General features: G+C 35.1%; 1 protein-coding gene and 1 pseudogene across 1 annotated transcript; both read right to left on the reverse strand.

The window, feature by feature from the left end:
- Positions 1-1,916: 1,916 nt before the first annotated feature.
- On the reverse strand, positions 1,917-12,223 carry LOC111393970 (annotated as a pseudogene).
- Positions 12,224-12,777: 554 nt separating this feature from the next.
- Positions 12,778-19,274, reverse strand: LOC111393968 (signal peptide peptidase-like 2). The gene is made up of 14 exons (XM_023019760.1): positions 19,104-19,274; positions 18,218-18,376; positions 17,999-18,110; positions 17,413-17,532; positions 16,653-16,804; positions 16,317-16,502; positions 15,963-15,997; positions 15,482-15,638; positions 15,272-15,325; positions 14,123-14,215; positions 13,885-14,027; positions 13,611-13,681; positions 13,285-13,368; positions 12,778-13,197 (listed from the first exon to the last, which is right to left on the reverse strand). Exons 1-14 carry the CDS (start codon positions 19,251-19,253, stop codon positions 13,082-13,084), a joined length of 1,632 nt encoding a protein of 543 aa, XP_022875528.1. The 5' UTR covers positions 19,254-19,274; the 3' UTR covers positions 12,778-13,081.
- Between the last annotated feature and the right edge of the window lie 2,041 nt (positions 19,275-21,315).

Here is a 21,315-nt window from a genome sequence, read left to right on the forward strand (position 1 = left end):
CTGTCACCTACTGCCTTCCAATTCCTCAAATAATTGCAGAAGTCTACTTTCATATCCATCGCATGACACACCAACCATCTTACCGAAATCCTGAATTTTTTGAAGGACCCAATTCGAAGGTGGGGGTTCAACTTCAATTGCATTCGCTTCCATTGTTTCCTCTGCAAGAGGGATTGCATGGATATCCCTCCACTTCCTCCACTAGCTTGATATCCCTATTTGTGCCTCCTTGCTTAGCATCATCTACCCACAACAAGAGAGCTTTGTCAGTCTCTATTTCCTTTTCTTTTAGGAGTTTAGAATGCCTTCTGTTATACGTGTTCCCTACCGTGGATCTCGAACATGTAGCCTTGTGCTCTTTCAGTACTGTAGAGACTAATCCCTCTGCCAAAACATGTCCACGTCTCTTGCTCAATTGGTAATAGTTCATCAGCCGGGGACGTCGTGTCCATCATTCTAGGTGTCTCCGACTCCAAATTCACCATCTTCAACTCCCCTCCATTGGACCAAGGTCTCGCCTCCTGATTTGCTTCAGTTCCTGAGTTATTATCCTCCACATCTTTAGTAAGGCCTGCTTTTGTTTATAGCTTCTTAGGGGTCAAGCGTTTTTCATCCACTACCATCCCACACTTGTGATAAAGCATCTTGGGAGCCGCTACACATCCACATCCTACAAGCCTAAGTAGTTCATCTAACTCCCCTTTCAATGACTGGACACGAGCCCTTATTTCGACGGTATTCACTAAGCCATCAACTGAACTTTCTGCGTATACTGCCTTGGACTTAGGCCTCATACTATTACCTTTATCTTCACTGACAGTAACAACCTTCTCCTGTCTCTTTGGCACCCTTCGATCAACAATCTGCGGGGCCTGTGTGGTCGCCGTTACTTTGGTATAGGTCATCCCTTGTCGATTTCAATTGTTCACCATTCGACGTGTAGCCTTATCTCCAGCAACAAATGAATCAATTACTGCTTGAAACACCCGCAAGATCGATACCCATCCTTCTCCATTCGTGCCTTCCGGCACCATCACAACTCCCATCCGACGCCTATCCCCATACTGTGCTATTGTCAAGTACCTTCCACAACTGTTTGCACAACGTTGTGCCAAGAAAGCTCTTGATGTCTCATTGAATTTCGAGACGAAGTCCTCCAACCTACTAGTCAACCTCAGCTTGTCCACCATGTTCACCATCCAAAGTGCACCGAATCTTCCAATACAGATTGCATTAGATATCTTCGAGCCCCACTCAATCATCCTAACAATACCGAGATTGTTAACAGAAACTGTAAACTCCTTCGCCTCCACTCGAAAACGATAATCGAATACCATGTCATCTTCATCGATTAACTTTCTCCCTCATTGTGTATAAATGGCACATTTGACGATAGAACAAGCATCGTGGGTGGTCTGGGAACATTCTGGAGAATTTTCAGGTGTTTCGGTGCCAACGCATGTCGCTCCGACGGCGCATGCATCTCGCCACCTTTCCTCTCTGACCAGAATTGCCTACATGACCCGCCGGTCAGGCACGTATGCCTGGGTGGTGGCTGGAATTGGTTGAATCTGAGTTAGGGCTACAGCCCGATTCACTTCACTATCTGTAATTTTGTATCTTCCACCAGTCTCGCTGTCTCCCATAGCCGTCGTACCATCCCAGAATGTCTTGTCTCTGGTCGGATAGACGGTTTGAACGGCGGTGCTAGGGTTTTCACCTAGGGTCGTCACCTGAGTGTGCGGCTGTATTATTGGCATGAGGCCTGTCTCAAAAGGTTTGCCGAACGACGTGCTATTGCCGTCCTCGACGTCGTCATGGGTCGGTGGTGTATGGGTGGTGGTTTGGTGGGTATGGGGTTGGGGGTGGGATTTGGATATAATCCGTCTCCAATTATACAACAAAAAGGATTTGTCATTAATAGTCATAAAGTGCATCATTTCCCAACCATAAAGTATGTTAATAGAATATGAAACTACTTGGATCTGTCAAACTGAATCTGAATTCCCACAATTTCTTTGACAATTCTGCATCATTGCCCAGTGAACTTGCTTTACTTATATTACTATCGACAAAATTCTCGCCACTCACTCCCTTCACCTGTGGATGCAATGCAACATAGCATGTTGTTGTCGTTCCCTAGAACAAACAAACAGTTACTTTTGTATCGTTGATTACATGTGTTTACTTACAATTTACAAATTATATGCAAAAATTACTTTTGTGTACTAAACTATGTGGTATGACATACCAAACATGAACTGAAAGGTTAAATATACCCGTGGTATATTTTCAAGCACGTATTTTCCGATCCAACTGGTCACACCTGTGAAAGAAAATGTCAAAACATATCGGCTAGGTAAATTTTTGTGCATGTGTGCATGTGCCAAAATTACTTCTTTGATTTTCTAGAATCAAGTTTCAATCTTTTTACTCCTTAATTTGAAATTATCTAATGATATACAGTAAAATCATGCAAAAGACAATCCTTACACAATAGGCACTACGATGCAAAGAGCTTTAATTGGAGAAATAGAAGGAACATGTATCACACGTGTAAAATCTGAGAATGCAAGGACAGATAATTTTGATTCTACCCATGATTTTCATTATGCAGCAAGGAGGTATGTCAGAGCATCTTTGGCTAAGCTTAAAAGAAAAATAAATATAGAAGTTCCTTTTAAGTGATTTTCATGTTCCCAGACGTTTGAATTTGTTGCTTCTTTCTTACTTGTAAGTACAAACTTACTATTTTGCAAGTAACTCTTAACCTTACTGACAAAATAAGTAGATCTTTAACTTCCAGCTTTAACCCATAAATAAAATTATTAGTTTTAAAACTTATATACTTATACAAAAAAATTTTAAGCTTAGCCAAACATGCTTAGAGCAGTTGGTGAGCTGTGAACACGAATGCAAAAACCCGAACCACTTTATGTTCTTGCGCCTTTATAGTGCGATAAAATGCATTCGGTTTTTCGAATTACAATAGACTATGATGGTTCAGAAGGTTAAAATGTCCATTGGAAGCAAAATTAAGCAATGGACAACCAATGATGAAACTATAAATCTAAAACAAAAAAGTAACTTCTAAGCACAAACACGTTTGGCACAAAAAAGTAACTTAAAAGTAAGATGCTCTAATATTACGAAATGGTCAGGATGGCCAGAACTTTACCATCAATGAAACTGTGATGGCGCAGAAGCTTGGTGGCAATTGCCCCGGGATGAAGTGAATTAGCAGTGATATCAACTCCTTCTCCCAATTATAGCAGAATCAAATGTTACACTTCTACTAGCAGGGAATGTTGGCTAAAACAATTCATCAAATGACATGCAGGTACTTCTATCAATGAGATGCTGCTTATTAGCAAGACTTACACGAGAAATTTCACCAATGTCGAAAAAGATTACAGTAGTTTCATCAAGACATATTCAGATCAGATTCTCATACAAATTCTAACAACATATTTTATATATCCACGGCTGCTATGCCCAACTATCAGTACTAGGAGCATGCTAAGCTTAAAAATTTTTCTCCCAAGTATATAAGTTTCAAAATAAAATAATTTTATCGGTCAATCATAATAAGTAACTCTTCTTACTTTAAGCAAGAAAAGAAGAGTAACTTGTTCAAATATATATATATAAAAAAATTTCTCCAGCATTTAAAACGACCATCTTATTTATCATATTTGTTTAGTTTAAACAAAGAAAATACATCAAAGAAAACCCTGCATGTATAAAATTGAAAAGGTATCTTCTTAATCTTCTCCAAACTTTGGAAGATATCATGAAGTTTACTAAAAAGGGGATTTTTAAGATACGCTTGCAAATAATATGTTGCTGAACACATGTACAAGTAAAAACTTTATTTCACGTGATAAATATTATACTTTTTCTGATTTCTAGGTCACAAAGATTACCTTCAGGCGCCTTGCAAGTAGGGATGTCAATGGATTGAGCCGGCACGAGCTCGGCTCGCGAGTAGACGTCGTTTTTCTTTTTTTTTTTTTGGAGAACAAATAGGTAATTTGAAAAATAAAAAAAGTAATTTTTTTTAACTAAAAGAGATAAAAAAAATAAATATGAAAGCTTTAACTATTTTTTTTTAAAATAGATAAAATATAACCCTCATCATTTATCTAAACTTGAGACTGGCTACTTAAATTTTCAGTAGGCGGGGTTAAAAATTGTACACGAACAATTTTTTGTAGCGTGTACAATTTTTTAAAGAAAATTAAAAGTAACGATAAGAAAAAAAAAGTTTTATCAATATAATTAAATCAAATATCACTTGACGATATGAAATTTCGGCATATTTATCTTGTAGTAAAAAATGAGCGTCCTGCCAATCCTTAACGCACATTAACACTTCTAAAATATCTTCTTTCAGTCGGCTCTCGACCTCGTTCAAAACTCTTTTACCTGCACTAAAAGCAGACTCCGAAACAACAGTGCTAACCGAAGGTGTTAGTAGATCTTTTGCAATCGTAGATATAACTGGCCAACGTCGTTCATACATTCGCCAGAATTCAATTACTTCGTCTGAACTTTTTTTAATTGTTTTATCTGTTGGCATATTCTGGTTGAAATAATCAATTAATTCAGCTAGCAATACATTATGACTTGAGCCCGTAAATGTATGATGAGAATGAGATACAGATGGTGATGACATGGTAGTGGCAGTGGTAGTAGATGAACACATTGCAGATGAATCAAATCTATATGAATTAATGCCTTGAAATAAATTAAATATTTCCGCATCTTCTTCTTCAATTTCAATGGAAGGAGTAGGTGCAGATGATATCCGACTAATATTGGTACCCATTCAGCTCGCATATAATTCATACATTTTACATAATGTTTGTTCTAAATTTCTATATGTGATAGGTGTATCAAATGTTAAGGCGTTTGAAATTTGATCAATTATATATTTAGTTCCCGATAAATTATATCGAGGGTCCATCACGCATGCTAAAGGAAATAATATAGGCAAATCTTCCCAATATTTTCTAAATTTTAATTCCATAGCAATTATAATTTCACTAAAATATGGGTCATTTCTGTATTTATGAAATGTTCTTGCAATTATATAAAGACGTTCAAGTACCATACAGCTCGTGGGATAGTAAACGCTCGATAAAATCTTAATGGTTTCATAAAAAGATGTCAAAATTTTTTTAACTTTCAAAGTTAAATACCAATCACGTTCAGCCAACATACCCTCGTCATCACTTCTAACATGTCTATTATTATAAAAGTTAGTTATTAAATGTTCAAAATCTTCACATGACTTTAATAACAAGTAAGTAGAGTTCCACCCATGATCTACGTCGCTAACAAATGTTTTAGCATTTTGCACTCCTATTTCGGCACAATAATCCTCAAATACTTGTTTTCTACTTGGAGAGATTGTGATATATATTAGCGCGTTCCTAATATTTTGAAGTTTATCCTTTATATATTTTAAATCATCTTGGACAATTAAATTCAAAATATAACATACACAACGAATATGAAACAAATCCCCACCAAAATCAGATTGTAGTACCCTATGCAATTTTTCAGCAACTACTTTATTAATACTAGCATTATCGAAAGTAAATGAACGAATTTTACCTTCGCAATGATATTCTCTAACAATACTAATAATAGCATTAAATATATTATTAGCGTTGTGAGGAAACTCAATAATTCTAAAAGCAATAATTTTTTTATGCAGGCACCAAAATGAGTTTATATAATGTGCAGTTACAACTATATATGCTATTTTATTAATCCCTTCCCATATATTTGAAGTTAAAGATATGACACCCCTATATTTTTACAAAATCATAATTAATTGTTGTTTTGTTGAAGTAAAATATTGCATTGTATCAGAACGAAGAGTGTTTCGATTTACCCCAACGTACCTTGGCTGCAGATATTCTTTCACATACGAGACATAGTGTTGGTTGTCAATTAATACCAAAGGCAACTCAGCACCAACAACAAGCTTCACCATTCCGATTCGAGCTTTCTCCTCCGAATACACCCATGTGGATAGGGGTGCAGTAGAACCACCGGCATCTGGACTGCCAAATTGCAATTGTGTTTGACAGCCTAGAATAAGTCCGTGTTTGGCCGTACATACTTTGTAATGACGGTTAAGATGGGTGGTACCAGTTCCTCTTTGTCATACCAATCTTTGTTGGCAGTATTTACATACTACTTTGGATTCTTGGACTCCATTGACGATTTTTCCCGTTGAAATCAACTTAAAGTGATCCCAACATTTTGCTTATTTTTTCCCCTTTCGCTTTCCCATCACATCAGGAATGTTTAATTCAGCCTCTTCTTCCTGATCGTGTTCCTCTTTGAGAACGTTAACATCATCCAAATTAATTGGATAATTTGGATTGTCGCTTACATGATGATGAAGATCCAAATCTGGAATATTTTCAGGTAGGGGTACGTCATTTAGATCTTCAAATTGATTCTGAAATTGATTTTGCGGTGTTATAGGCGATTCGTTTCCTCCTACACCGAACAAGTTTTCGACAAATGAGCGTGAATCCATTTGATTAGTTGTAATAAGTAATAACTAGTAAAAGAATAATTGTATAAATATAGTGAGAAATGAAAATTGGATGAAATTTCAATAAATATAGCGAGAACTGAGAAATGAGAATTTGATATTGTATAAATTGTATATAAAAATTGCAAGTTATCAACACAATATAAGAAAGTTGAGAGAAAGATAATTGAGAGTTGAGAGAATTGTAAAAAAATTTGTGGCTAAATGCCACTATTTATAGAAGAAAAAAAAGAAATATATATATATATATATATATAAAAACGGTCACTAAAAAAATTCAGTGACCGTGAACGGTCAAAAAAAGAAAAAAATAAAATAAAATAAATGGGGGACTGAAATGGTCACTGACGTTTCATAAAGTGACCGAAACGGTCACATTTCAAAAAATGTGACCTTTTCGGTCACATTTTCACACGAGTGGCTCGTTCCAAACTAGACACTTGCGGGCTCTCCACGAGCGGCTCGTTTTTTGTGCGAGCCGAGCCCATCGAACCGGCCCGCTCGCGCTCGCGCTCGGGCTCGTGTTTTTATGAGCTCGAGCCGTCCACGAGCCGAGCGAGCGAGCCGATGAGCCGCTTGGCCCATTTGCCACCCCTACTTGCAAGCTCTTTAGCATGCAATGTGTTAGATAGTTTTGACTGTCCATAAGCGAGTATGCTGTAATAACTGGAAAGAAATAATACAAGGCAATAAGTGATATCCCAATGGCAAAATGAACTATATAAAACTGGAAATATAAGGGCATTTCTGTTTTCTGTTTTGAATTCATTTTCCATTTTTTGATTTTAGGGATTATTTTAAGGTTGTAAAAAAAAAGTTTGGTTTGTCATTTAGAAAAACTGTTTCTCAAAAGAAAAAAACTAGAAAACGCGTTTGGTTTAAAAACTTTAGAAATAGTTTTATGACATCTTGGAGGAGCATGGGAAGAAAGAGGGAGAGGGGGAGAGAGGGGTGGGGGGGTATTTGTATTTGGGTAAGTTTTGTGTGATTTTATTAATTATTTTAATTTGTAAAAATTCTTAAGTTCATTTTCCTTGTTTTGAGTTTTTTTGAATGTATTGAAAACACTCAAAATGTCAAAAATTACTTTTTGACTTTTCTGTTGTAAAATTTTCCTTATTTTCAAAAATACCAAACACATTTAAAGTGTTTTAAAAAATTGAAAACTGATAATGACCTCAAAATGACAAACCAAACTCACTCTAAGATTTTAGTGTAAAATGTCATATATCATGCTTACCTGAGGTCAGACAATGCTAACCATGTAATATACAATAAGCAGCAACTTCAGCTGAACTTTCAAGTAATTTTTTGTTTCAAATCTGTTTGGATATGTTTCTATTTTCTTACTTAAGTAACAAAAGTTACCTATTTTGGAGTAACTCTCATATTAGTCAATATAAGCAACTTATACGTTTCCAATTTTAACCAATGAAATAAATAATTTTTTAGTGCTAATTTACTAATAAGAGAACTTTTTAAACTTAGCCAAACATGTTCGATAACAAGGTGGAGGTGTTCACTACTGATCGTTGTACAGGTGGCAAAAGTTCAGATCAACATTTTTTCTTTTACAAAGAACTACGACTTTAAAAAACACCATGAAAAGGTTTGTATATTATGTCCACTAGATCTTTTACCAGCTAAACATGGATGAATTATCAAAGTATCTGTATAAATATATATTACACCTTTCTTTCAGTTTTCATGGCTGAATATATTAATTTATCAGCTAACCCTAAGTCAAATATTAATTAAATAAAGTTTGAATATATACATATTATCCAAAATCAATGATTGACAACATTTTTCTATGAGAACTGTGACTTAAATGTAGAAATCACTAAAAGGTATGCATATTCTTGCTTATTCTGTCCTGCTGATGGCCTAGATTAAATATGGAATATCAAAGAATCTAACCAATACATATTTTCTAGAAGCAACCTTTTCTTCAAATTTCACAACTGGATATGTTGATTAACAGGAAGCAAACTCCTTAACTCACCACTTGCTCATCACACACAACACCACGAAAGAGAGAGAACAATTGAACAGCACCAGCAGCACAAACTTCAGTTTCCGCACCATTTTCTGAATTCTAACCCCATTTTTGCATCTTTCTTGGATTTCTTCCTTTCATGATTTATGTTATTCTTAACTAATTTTCACAGCTTTAAACTACACTTTTATTTGATTCTAACTGTTTGAGCTCCGATTCCAGAAGACATAAAATATAACAAAAATTAAAATTCTTTTAATTATAAATTGGTCATTGCATGGGAATAAATAACACGGTTAATCTTGAGAAAAGTAAGATAAAGTTTAATCACTACTTACCTTGATCAATCATTGATTTTATCATAACGAATTCCTTCACAATAAACTACCCAGTGACCGTCTGATGCAACAATGACAATCCTTCCTTCTTTCTGGCTCTCACAAGCAGTTTTTTTCATGTTGTCCAATAAAAGATTTGCTAAAAGGAAGTGCCCTGCACTGGAAAGTAATGATTTTTCTTATTTGCATCTTGTTTCTGAAGTTCAGCTCATTACAGTGAAAACATATTAAACCCATTTGGCTTGTTTGTTAAGGTTGGATTCTACCATACACAACATTAAAGAAGAAAACAAAGTTAAACACTTGTTTGTAAAATTGTCAAGTCCAGTGCAAAACAAGCCCATATTGATTTGCAAGAAGAAATACAAGGAGCTTGGAAGATTATTTTTACCAAATAATGGGAGGTTAATAAGAGTTTCAAAGAGAGGGTTAGCTATGCGATGATAGAAATGCATATTGAGTGAGAGCATTTTTGGCTAAGCTAATTAGTTAATATATAAGCAAGTTTTATATAAATAATATTTTTATTGGTTAAAATTGAAAATAAATAACTTATTCATTTTGACAGATAAGTCTTACTTCAAAAATAAGAAAAAATAGCACATTCAAACGTGTTTGAAAACAAAGAAATATTTATAAGTGACAGTAAAACAGCTAGCATTGGATACCTGAAGTGATTGACCATCTCCCCGAATAAGGAAAAAAGGAAAACAAACATAGAATCCAGGTCTAAATTGAAAGATTTTGAACATTAAATAAAAAATATGAATAAAACTAATAGAAAAAGCACCTAGATGATTAGTAGCAAATTGCAGTTCGATCTTGTCTTCAGATTCCATGAAAGGTGGAGCCATAACCCCTGCATTATTACTTTCAACCGAGCAATGATGTAAGTTTTTGCAAACAGGTAAGAAATAGCATGCACCAAGGGAATGTACTGTTTAGATACTAGTATATAAGTGAACGAGTAATCTCACATGAGAATGTTAAACGGAAGAGCCGACAAGTTATATTCTGATGCAAATTTCCTAACAGATGATATAGAACTAAGATCTAGTTCCATAACATCCATTTTAGCATCTGGGATTTCCTTAATTATAGCTTCTTTAACTTTTGTACCACTGTCCACATTGCGTACTGCCATAATTACATGAACACCACGCAAGGCAAGGACCCGGGTAGTCTCCGTGCCAATACCACTAGATGCTCTTGAATTATGCAGAAGATAAACATCAAAAGTAAGGAAAAGTGCATTTGGATTCTTTTTACAAGCCATGAGAGCATAAATATCCAGTGCTCCAAATTTTGTAACCACGGAAGGGAAAGACCAAAATGACTTTGGCATATTAACTACCCACGAACGCGGAGAATAACCAAAAAACTTACAAGCAACTTTATGTCTCCGATCAAGAAGTAATGCTACTATATTAAGTTTTTGAAGTTGGCAGGGTATGGGATAATTACGAAACATACGATGGTGAGGATGAGCAAAAGAATTAAATAAATTTTCTTTGATAACTAATTAAGTAATTTTATTAATCAATAGATACTACATGGGAGGTGTATTATCAATTTAAATAAGAAAGAAACGACATAAAATTTGGCAGCATTTCTATGTGATTATGGCCACAGCCTTAAATCAAGTATACAAAGTCATATGAAACAATTCTCCAATTTGCTTTGTTATTTTTGCTTGGTCTTTGAAACAGCGGCTGTTCCTTTCTTTCCATACACACCATACAATGCATCCCTGAATAAGATTCCACGCAAGCCTACTATCTTTATCTAGAAATTTTCTCCTCCATGCCCGCAACACGTCTTCCATACGCTTAGGCAACAGCCAATCCAAATTTTGGGAAGCTAGAAGAGCGTTCCACAACCACCGAACACCGTCACAATGGAGGAATAAATGGCCAATCGTTTCCCCATCTCTCTTGCACCTATAACACTATTCGGTAACATAAAAACATTTTCTTCAAAGATTATCCGCCGTTAACGCCTGTCCCCTCACAGCCGTCCATAAAAGCCACCCGTGGAGGTAGTTTACATTGCCACACCATCTTCAAAATAGTTGAACGCAATGTCATAGTGTTGAACAGTAGATCTAGAAGGAAAAAAGAAGATAAATAGAGGCCATCACCTCACGTGCAATAAAAAGAGTTGACAGTACATCTTACAAAACCATGTTTGTCTAAGCTTAGATGTTTAATTTTAGTAACATTTTCTGACAAATATGTTTGAGCATTTTTAGAAGTCTTTACCTTAGGAAAAAGTACTCTCATTCTTTTTAAGCTTAGCCTCTTAGTGTCATGTTTTTGTTTTCGTCTTCCAAAGTCAAGCAATAGACAAGAGTCACGGAGCATCCAAATGCAGTTGAAATTACCATGCATAAATAAGCCACTGATATCAAATCAAGCCTGTGTCTTCTCAGGAGTTCTATCCTCCTTTATCAGTCAATTTATCAGCGAACTTAAGATTGTCGGGCTATGTGACTAAGACAGTTATGCCAATCTATTAGTACTCATAATAAATTAAACCACATTTGCAATTACTCAAACAAGTTGGAATCATAGAGAAGCTTTTGTTTTAATGGTTAATAAGATCTCGGATACTGGCAAATGAACCCCAAAAAACATAAAGTTACAGTCTGCGAAACGCATTAAAACTTCACCATCACTTTATCAGTTGACACCATGAGATATTAATATTCACATCCCAAAGCCCACAAAGAATTAATTCTGAACTTAATCAATGACTATTACACTCCATACCAACTGAATTCGGAAACATAGGAATATGTACAGCACAGAATTATTCCAAGAATAATAAAATACCATTTGATCAACTGTTAATACTCCACATATGATTTTTGCATTATAGTTCTTACCAACTGAACAAGGAAAAAAAGGGAATTTGTGCAATCTACAGTTCATTCAAGAATCATTAAATACCATTCCCAGAAACCAATAATCACAAAACTATCTTCTAACTAAGAAAAAACAATCTGATTACAAGTTGAGATACAAAACTAATAAAAAAACATTGATTAATAAAAAAAACCCACAAAGCCAAATAATCAGAACAGCAACTTGACATCATAATCAGACAGGCTCATGAAATCTGATCAATATTTATATTAGCAAAATGTGAAAAAAATAATACTAATAACACGAAAAATCCAAGTGATAAAAGGACCCGTGACAATGGCAGTGAGGCCAGAGCCACTAATTCCTTGGGTAACTTCCTCAGCTGTTGAGGAAAGGACGCTGAGAATCCTGTCGGCCCTTTTCTTCCAAAAATCCACATTTTTTTTCTTGTTATTGGATCGAGTTGTGACCGATTTATAAAACAAAAGTATATGATTTTAATTATAAATTCAAACTGAACTCCACCTATGGTGTGCTTGAGCGTGGTTATCTAATTGGCGGTTTCCGGTTTCGAATAATGAATGGTACAATGTGAAGAATTTATAGTGGCAAAATTGCACCACTATAACTTATTTATTTGAACACCATTCCAATCCATTAATTTTGTAGCATCCTTAATTTTTATTGAAAAGATATCGTCAAAGTTACAAATTATGAATACCGTTCTCATGTTAGTAATTACACTGGAATCTTAAGACCAACCGATAAATGGTCAGAGGATCTTGATGTACAATTTAAATAATGTTTGGCAAAACTTTTATTAGATTATAATTCATGAATTCCTATCAAATGGTACAAGTGACGATTCCTACATGTCATGAAGATAAAAATGAAAACAACTAATTTATAAGGAGTTATAAACTTTATCAAACATGCACTAAATATCACATTGCTTAAGGGCGGCATTACGAGCTTCTTGTCTTACACTACAAAGAATATCAACTGCTGCACGTAACATTCTATGTTCTGATTGGATAAACATACATCATACTTGCCAAAGAGTGCACATTTGCTCTGCTACTCATTAAATCTGCATTACATTAAAGGGCATGTTTGGTCTGTGGTAGTGGACAATAAAATTTCTTATTGCTATTTGAACCATCCTACCAAACATACCATTAAGAACATTTCAAATCACACTAACAAGCCTTGCCAAGACTATATACTGCTGATTTTCACATTATCATAATGCTATCACTAGGATTACATGATTACACAACGAAATTTCCTCATCTTATCAAAGTGATTCTTGAGTAGATTCAAGACGAACATGCGGACAGACCCTTTCCGGTTCCCCTCTCGTCCACAAAATCTTCAGATCGCCTCGTTTTTTTCCTAGTGCCAAAAATGTTCCTGCGTCAAAATAACAGTGCGCTATCAGCCATCAGGTAAACAAGAAGCATAGAGTCGATTCCCCTTTAATTGGGTTGTAAAAGTTACCAAGTGTAAAAGGGACAATGTAAAGCAGCGCTGGTTGGCCATGGCCATCCATCAAATTCAACGCTATGTATGTAATAAGAAGACCTGTCATATATTTCGAAAAGTTAACATCCGAAAGTGGCCTCACTATTAAAAAAATTTGGCAACGATAGAAAGTGTTTGGAAGAAACGACAAATCAGTAAGTTCTTGTGGCTCGGGTAATTGAATTTTGCTACATGTACAGAATTTTTGTATAGATAGGTTGATAGCATGGATCTGTCAACCTATCTATACAAAATATCTGTACAAGTAGAATAATTGCAAGTAATTTTCATAATTTGTTTACCTAATCCATAGGCAAACATTGCCCACAAGAAGTATCCTGCACGTAGACTCTTGTTTGCTAGCCAATCATACCTGCAAGTAATAACATACATGATTAAGAAAAAGTCTGGAACTCTGGCTATGTTTTTCCTTGGCCAATCATAGGCCCAGGTGAATGAGGGTTGCGGTAAATTAATAGCCAACATAAACCTTTGTAAAACTTCACACATAATGACACTGCGAGAATCGAGTGAGCAGAAAGATTGCAAATTCTTCTACGGATTAAGAACTCATACCTAAGTGAAAATGCTACCAGAAGCCCAGGCAAGAGGATATCACCGAAACCTATGATACTGTAGCCACCCCATGGATCAAACAAGCGCGGAATTTTCAGAAGCATCGGTATACCATCCTCACCACTTCTATCACCACGAGCTACCTGAGATAACATCAACAGTTGAAATTACGCTCATCTCCCATGAAAACAATTTTGTTTGTACAATCACCATATTTTGAAGTTCAATGATTACTTACCACTATCATCACGCTTTCGTGGAACAATTTCTTGGAAACGAACACCCAAAAGATATCATACATGAAAGCACAACTTAAAAGGACAGTACCCACCTGAAATGCAAAAGGAAGTATTTATTAAATAAAAGTGTATATCTTAATAGGCTCCATCAGTATAAAGGAGAAAATTAATTTTTATTCTCTTGAATATACATAATTCAAATAGGAAATAGGGTGGTTCAAACAGGACTAGATATACAACTCAATCACATGGAACGCCTAGAGTTATAATAAATAGAGCCTTTAACATGCTCTTAAAGTTCGTGTATATTACATACTAACTAGATGCTCCTAAATTTCTCCATTTAATTGTATTCAAGGTCCTATAATCATATGGCTTGTGCATTAGAGAGGTACGATAAGATACTTTACACCCTATGTTGCAGTTATCAGTGGAAAGGAGGGTGAAAGGACCACGAAAAGAAAATAAAAAAATTCAAAAAATAAAAATAAATAAAGAGGGAGCAATTTTTTTAAGGTAACGTCATGTGCTCTAAACATTAATTTATTGAATATACATCCAAGTAAAGCTTCATTGAAGAGTATACTAAGGAATATATTCTTGGTGATCTTCCTATTCAAGAATTTTGACAATTTTCAAGCACCTCATAGTATTTTCAAAACATCCAAAGATTCGATCATTTTTTTGAGTTTTCTACTGCACCGCCACTTCCAAGCAGGACGAAAAACAGCTTCTTAACGACGGTTGCACGTGTCTAGGATTCTTACAAGCTGAGCAGTAAAAATTCAGGGAACTCTTAACATTTTCTACAAAGAAACAGAGGGAAAAAAGGGAATTCTTCTTTAGTAAAGAATCTAACAAGCAATTCATTTAAATGGTGTCAGGCAAGCAAATGTCCCCTTTATATGTCAAGACAATAGTTCTAATACTGCTCATTCAAAAGGCATTTGACCGGAAGCCTTAGTTAAATGAAGATGTGAATCAAGAAATGTTGTAAAATTCTTATCTAGTACATAAGAGCAATATGGTAGCCATAAAAATGTGACAATTGTAGATGCTTAAAGGTGAAAAGAGAAGAATCAAGAAAAGCTCCATGTAAGTGTTACATACGGCCTTCATAATAAAATACTGATAAGCTGACTGATTACCTTGAGATTAGGGATTCGCACTATCTGAAGAACGGTAATTATCAGCGCAATTCCCTGATTGAAAAAGAAAGAAACCAGAGAAATCTTTTCATTCAAGGAAGCATAACTCATGAAAAATTGTAATTCAGTAGAAAATACTATCCTAATAATAGGAAGGCATGGAAAAATAGAAATGAGATATGAAGATTTCAGATATTCCAGGAAACTTACAAGAATATCTTGACCTATCCATGCAAAAGAGACATTTCGGTACACAGCCCAAACCACAGCAAAAGCTATGCAGAATGGAGAAACCGCCAAAGTAAGGTACGAGACAGCTCCAAAGATAGGTACTTTGATGAATGATTCTCCCACACGCTTGAACCATCTGAAAAAATTGATTTATCCACGAAGTTTGAGAGCTTAATTATTCTTTTCTCGTGAAATCATGGTGAAGTACAATGATAACGACTAAATTTTCACCAAAGATGTTCATTAGTTTGTTGGTTTTTCAATTCAAATCTTTCTCTGCAGCAACAAACACCTGTTTCCAGTCAACTTCATAATTATATACTTATTCAATATTAGCTGCATTGTTTGTCTAGCATCATATGAGAAGAGATGTTTAATCAATTTCCTCTTTGTATAAAGACTTGCTAACAAAGTTGATGTTTGATAAACATGGAAAAGGCCACGAGTTGAATTAGCATACCTTGAAAGCAATGCAACTAAACAAGTCTGCAAGCCCTGTAAGAATAAAAAACTAGAAATTCAGAACAAGTTTCTACAGGACAGATCACAAACAATAGAGACAGTGTCAGACAACAAAGGTACAGATGTTAGATGCCTGGAGCATATTCGGCTAGGCTTAAAATAGTAGAAGTTACTTTTTGATGCCATGCTTGGAAATTTTACTTTTATCCAATGTTTAAGAAAAAAGGTTAGTAGTTTTGTAAGTAACTCTTACCTTATTATTGTTTATTTTAAAACTTACTTATTTAACTTAGGCAAACATGCTGAAGAGAAATACAGGAATATATATAAAGTAGAAAGGGATGACTTGCACCTCTACACCACCAATACAAAAGAGAACCACCAAGAGTTCAATGAACCAGAACGACATTAATTTGTAGAGTAAAATTAAGAAGCATGATGCAACAACGACGAATAAGACTGCAGAGATCGTATTGATATCCACCACATTGCTTCCTCCAGCATGACTTTTAGTATTTGGAATTTCATCAGAAGCATCCTACAAGAATATGATACATTCTTTTAAAAGTAAAGGCGGTGAAAGACTTAAACCCTACTCGCACGTTTAATAAGATGGATTAGACACTACTAGATACTATTAAGAAAAACAAAGCCCAAATCAAGATAGGTCCAGGAAAAGATGGCTGACCTTTAACAACTTATCTTGCTCTATGGCTGCCTCTCTGGCGCTCCATGCAGACCAATAAGATGCACATAGGATGGTACCCACTGCCATCAGCCATAAAAATACTTCTGCTATATCAACAACTGGTCTACGTGGAGAGTAAAGCTGCACAGAAACTAAAGAAAGGAAAATGCGTTCAGGAAAGAATAAAGTAAAAAGGAAGAAAGGATGCTTAAAGTGTACTCTCTATCATTCGTCGTCAAACTTAGATGCATAATGATCGAGAAAGTTGTTCAGCTCACCCCATATAGTATTTCGCAAGACAGCCTCATATATAAACTACCTTGATCAAACCCTCAAATACATAATGTTTGTCACTTAAAAAGCAGACTGAAAAATGACGGTTAGAACTTATCTAGTACCCCACATTGGCTTTGTGATATAAACTGAGCCTCTATTAAAAATATACGCTGGGCTTCTAAATGAATCTTCTACTAGGCAATTTTGCTATTTGAGGACAAAGGGTCAAGCAGTTGCTCAGAGCCCATTACACAAGTCTCCCTCATAGTTGCTACCAAGATTGTCTGGGACTTGATGAGGTGCAACAATTTACAGTTCATGACTTCATGTCATCGGCAGATATAGTAATTTAATTATGACGTTTGCTGTTTTCATTTTCCTACAGAAGAATGATGTGATTGTGACAGAGCAAGTTAAAAGAGTGAGGTGTGGATGAAAGTTAAAATATTCAGTTGTAGTTTTCAAGTGAAAAATAAGATCTTACCTGATGAACCATTTGACAACATTTTCTCCAATGTCGCACCTGCATCTTGGGGAAGCATGACAGCAGGTATGTGTATGTCTAGATCTGTTTCATCAGGCTCACAAACCATTTTGTAAAGTTCTGCAAGATTGAGTCATTTCTGTCACAAAATAAGCAGAACTGGCAAAATAAACAGGCTGTGATTTCACATGCTGGCCCATACTTGCAGAAGGCATACAATCCAATTATTCAACAGTGCGTACAAAGTTCATAGACAATACCAATCTTTCAATGTTAAAGATAATCAGCACTGTGCATCTGAACCCACTGGTAGAATGCACATTTGGCTAAAGATAAAAAGTTTGCTTAGCCATAATTCAAATGTTAAGCATTAAAAATGTTTGAGTTGTGCTATAGCACTAACAAAATGGCTGTATGAGTAATCTTAGCTTGTCTTTCTCCCTTCTTAGAAATCAGCGGTGCATAAAATCTCCGAGAGAAAATAATGGCACGTTTAACTTGTTTAGAATTTCATGAGCACTATGCAGAAAAAAGTTTAAAATTGCCCCACATCATATACTATACCAATAAATGAAAATGTTGTTACCTTTCTGGTTATTTATAATGAGGACAGCTGAAGCACCAGCAGCTTCTGCAAAATTTGCCTTCGCTGTAAATTTGCAGTTGCCTCGATCCACCATGATGACATCTCCTACAAACTAAAGCATCAAAGAAAATCCAATGTTACCAACAAAGAAAAATAATCCCATTAATGAAAAGAGAGTTTTTGAAAACAAAAACAGGGTGTCGGGATCGAAATAAAGACCTTTTTCTTAGGAGAACTGCAACAATCCCGAGGATCCGAGAGAGTAAGATGTGTTTGGTTCGCATTTTTCTCCTTCGATACTATGGTAGTGCCAAATCTAGCACCCACACCAACAAATTCCTCATCCTCTATGCCATCAACCCAAGTTTGAACTTTTACCTAGCAAAACATATAACAACGGTTATCTAAACAAGAATAAGACAACAATCAAGAATAGACAGACAAAAGCCTGCAAAAGAGGCTTCAGTTGCAGTCTCGCAACTATGTTGATCACGTGTTTGATATGCAGTTGGGACAGAGCTCGAATTTACAATGGACAAAAATTTAGCTGATTGTTCTTCCTTAATGCTATTGAGTAATATCTGATTCACCTAACTGGATATCCCATAATAAGTTACAGAGATGTGCATATCATAATTAATCTTCAGTGTAAACTCAATTCAGAATTTAAGGGGAAAAAAACATTAGCACGTCTTCTCAGATGTCGTGGACTTACCACAGAGCTTATTTTGTACCAGAGTGCATAAAAGAAATTGAAATTACGGAACCAGATGCATTTCACCAAATTACCATATAAAAATAAACCAATCAGAAAAAATCATACAAAAGTTTTTGAAAATACTGAAATATAACAGGAAAAAAAATGAAAACCATGAAGAAAATTAAATAGCAAAAGATCTTAACTGCCTCTCCAAATTACATTTTTTCATCTAAAATTAATTATACGAGAAATCACAAAATATACTGTGAGAAAACAATCAAATCATAATTAAATTTAGCTTTTGCTAAAACTGAATCTTGATTAAATAAATATAAAAAACTAATTTTTTGATAAATCAGAGAAAATTAAATAAGTAAAGGAGGAGCAAGAAAATGATAGAATTACCAGCACAAAATCATTCTCGCAGCCGGGCTTTTTGGGAGCCGAATTATCATCATGAACTATGTCACCAGCTCTCACTTTAGCCGGACTGCTCAAGATCAGTAGAAAAAATATGTATATGCAAATTAAACTCCAAACTATCTGAAATTTCATGATGGAATTTCGAGAAATGGATGACCCAAAAAAACCCCAAAAAAAAAAAAAAAAAAAAAAAAAAAAAAAAAAAAAAAAAAAGTTGTCAATTTTACTTGATTTATTAATTTCGTTCGATTTCATCATATTGTCTAATATTAGGTCCTGACATGACCTTTAAAATTAGTGGTCACACTAAGTGGTCATAGAATGACTCGGAAGAAATGATACAATAAAAAAATAGTTAATTTCAGTCCACAAATTTAACAGGAATAATGGGGTTTTTAAATTTTATCACTTCTTCAATAATTGAATAAAGTGATCTAAATTGAGACAAATTAAATTTAGTGACTTAATTGACACAAAATGAAAGTATAATATGATCATAAACAAATTGAAGTATATAACAACTCAATTGAAAATTAAGTCAAATTAACAAGTTTTCTGTTTTCTTTAGGAAATACATTTTATTTTTTATTTTTGTGAGTTTCGATCGAAAACAAAATTCTGTTTAGTTTCGAGTGCCGGGAGCACAAGTACCGTTTTGCAATAAATGCAGCTACACCTTTGCTTGAGCCTTATTTTTTGGGAAAAAAAAAATATTTTTAAATAGTATTTTGATATCATTTTATCAATATATTCTTGAATAAAATAATAATAAATACAAATTAAAAATTTTTCTTTATTTTTTAACCATACATTTACAATCAATACACTATTCAAAAAGAGTAGTGTTATTCACTGTCACTCAATGCGCTAGTCGTTTTAAGTGACAACCTTCATAGTGATCTGATATATTAATATGGTAATTTTTCTTGCCTTATATATCCATCACTAACCACCATACTTATGTCACTTAGGACGAATGTGATATTGAATGACTACAAATAATATTATTCATTCAAAAATGCATTTTTCCTCAAAAAATGAGCTCAAACAAGGGTTAATTTTTATTTTTATTTTTTAATCGGACAAAGTCACTTTCAAAAAAAATTTTCAAACGAGTTTCAAAATAATTTTTTAATCTCATGAGCAATTTTTAATTTTTTAAAAATCTTTCCAAATGGACTCTTAAATTATTATATTTACTCGTGACAAATATTATATTTTTAAATCGATAATCGGACATACAAGTGTACACGTATGTGCTCTCCATCTTTAACCAAAAAAAAAAAAACTATGCATGAGGTTATTTTTAGCTCTTCGGGACATAGCTCAGTGGTGTAAAGGACAAGAGTAAGGTTATTTCACGTATTGCTGACAGTCGTAGTGTGAGAGTTCGATTTCTGAGACATGAAATTGGACTCCTTATAGGCGGAGTGTACATGCAACTCTTGTTCCCTAACTTATTGGGATATATCTCACGATTTATTTTCCTCACAAAACTCTAGGGGCGAGACGGTGGGGGCCTTAAGATTGGGGTTCAACCTTTAACTCTCCATCTTTAACTAAAGGTTGAACCCCAACCTTAGGGGCCCCCACCGACCCTGCCCTGGGCCATTGTGGAGGAGGTAAATCGCAGGATGTGCCTCCCAGGAATCAGGGTGGAGAGCACATGAATAGGTCAAGGCTATTAACCCATATGGTAACTCCCGCTTGCAACAAAGCCAATTCCACCTTGAGGGGAATCGAACTCTGCACACTGCCGCGCTGAGCCCTATCTGCCCTCCCCTTTGCCACTGGGAGATATGCCCTGGTGGCACTCTCCATCTTTAACTAACTAGACGTGATGGATGCTTCAAGCCAAATTGTATGACCCTTTTATCAGACAAAAACATGTGACAATAACTGCTAAAACGTGGAACCTAATCCACAGAAGGAAAAAAATATAAGTATTGCGGATTAACTAGTATAAAAAAGAGATGCCAACTACATTACGGATAACAGCATGTTCAGCTAAGCAAAATAAAGCAAGTTTCTATATGTTAGGCAATTTTGTTGTCAAACGACCTCCCCGGACGATGATGTAACCTCGGTTGTTTATTATCAATCGGTCTCGACCTAATGATTGATTAGCACGTCGACACAATTAACGAGACAACACAATCCACTTTGTTATGGACCGTTTGAAGTAACCTATTTT

Source organism: Olea europaea, chromosome 4 (assembly GCF_002742605.1).
Source record: "Olea europaea var. sylvestris chromosome 4, O_europaea_v1, whole genome shotgun sequence".
NCBI classification, from domain to species: domain Eukaryota; kingdom Viridiplantae; phylum Streptophyta; class Magnoliopsida; order Lamiales; family Oleaceae; genus Olea; species Olea europaea.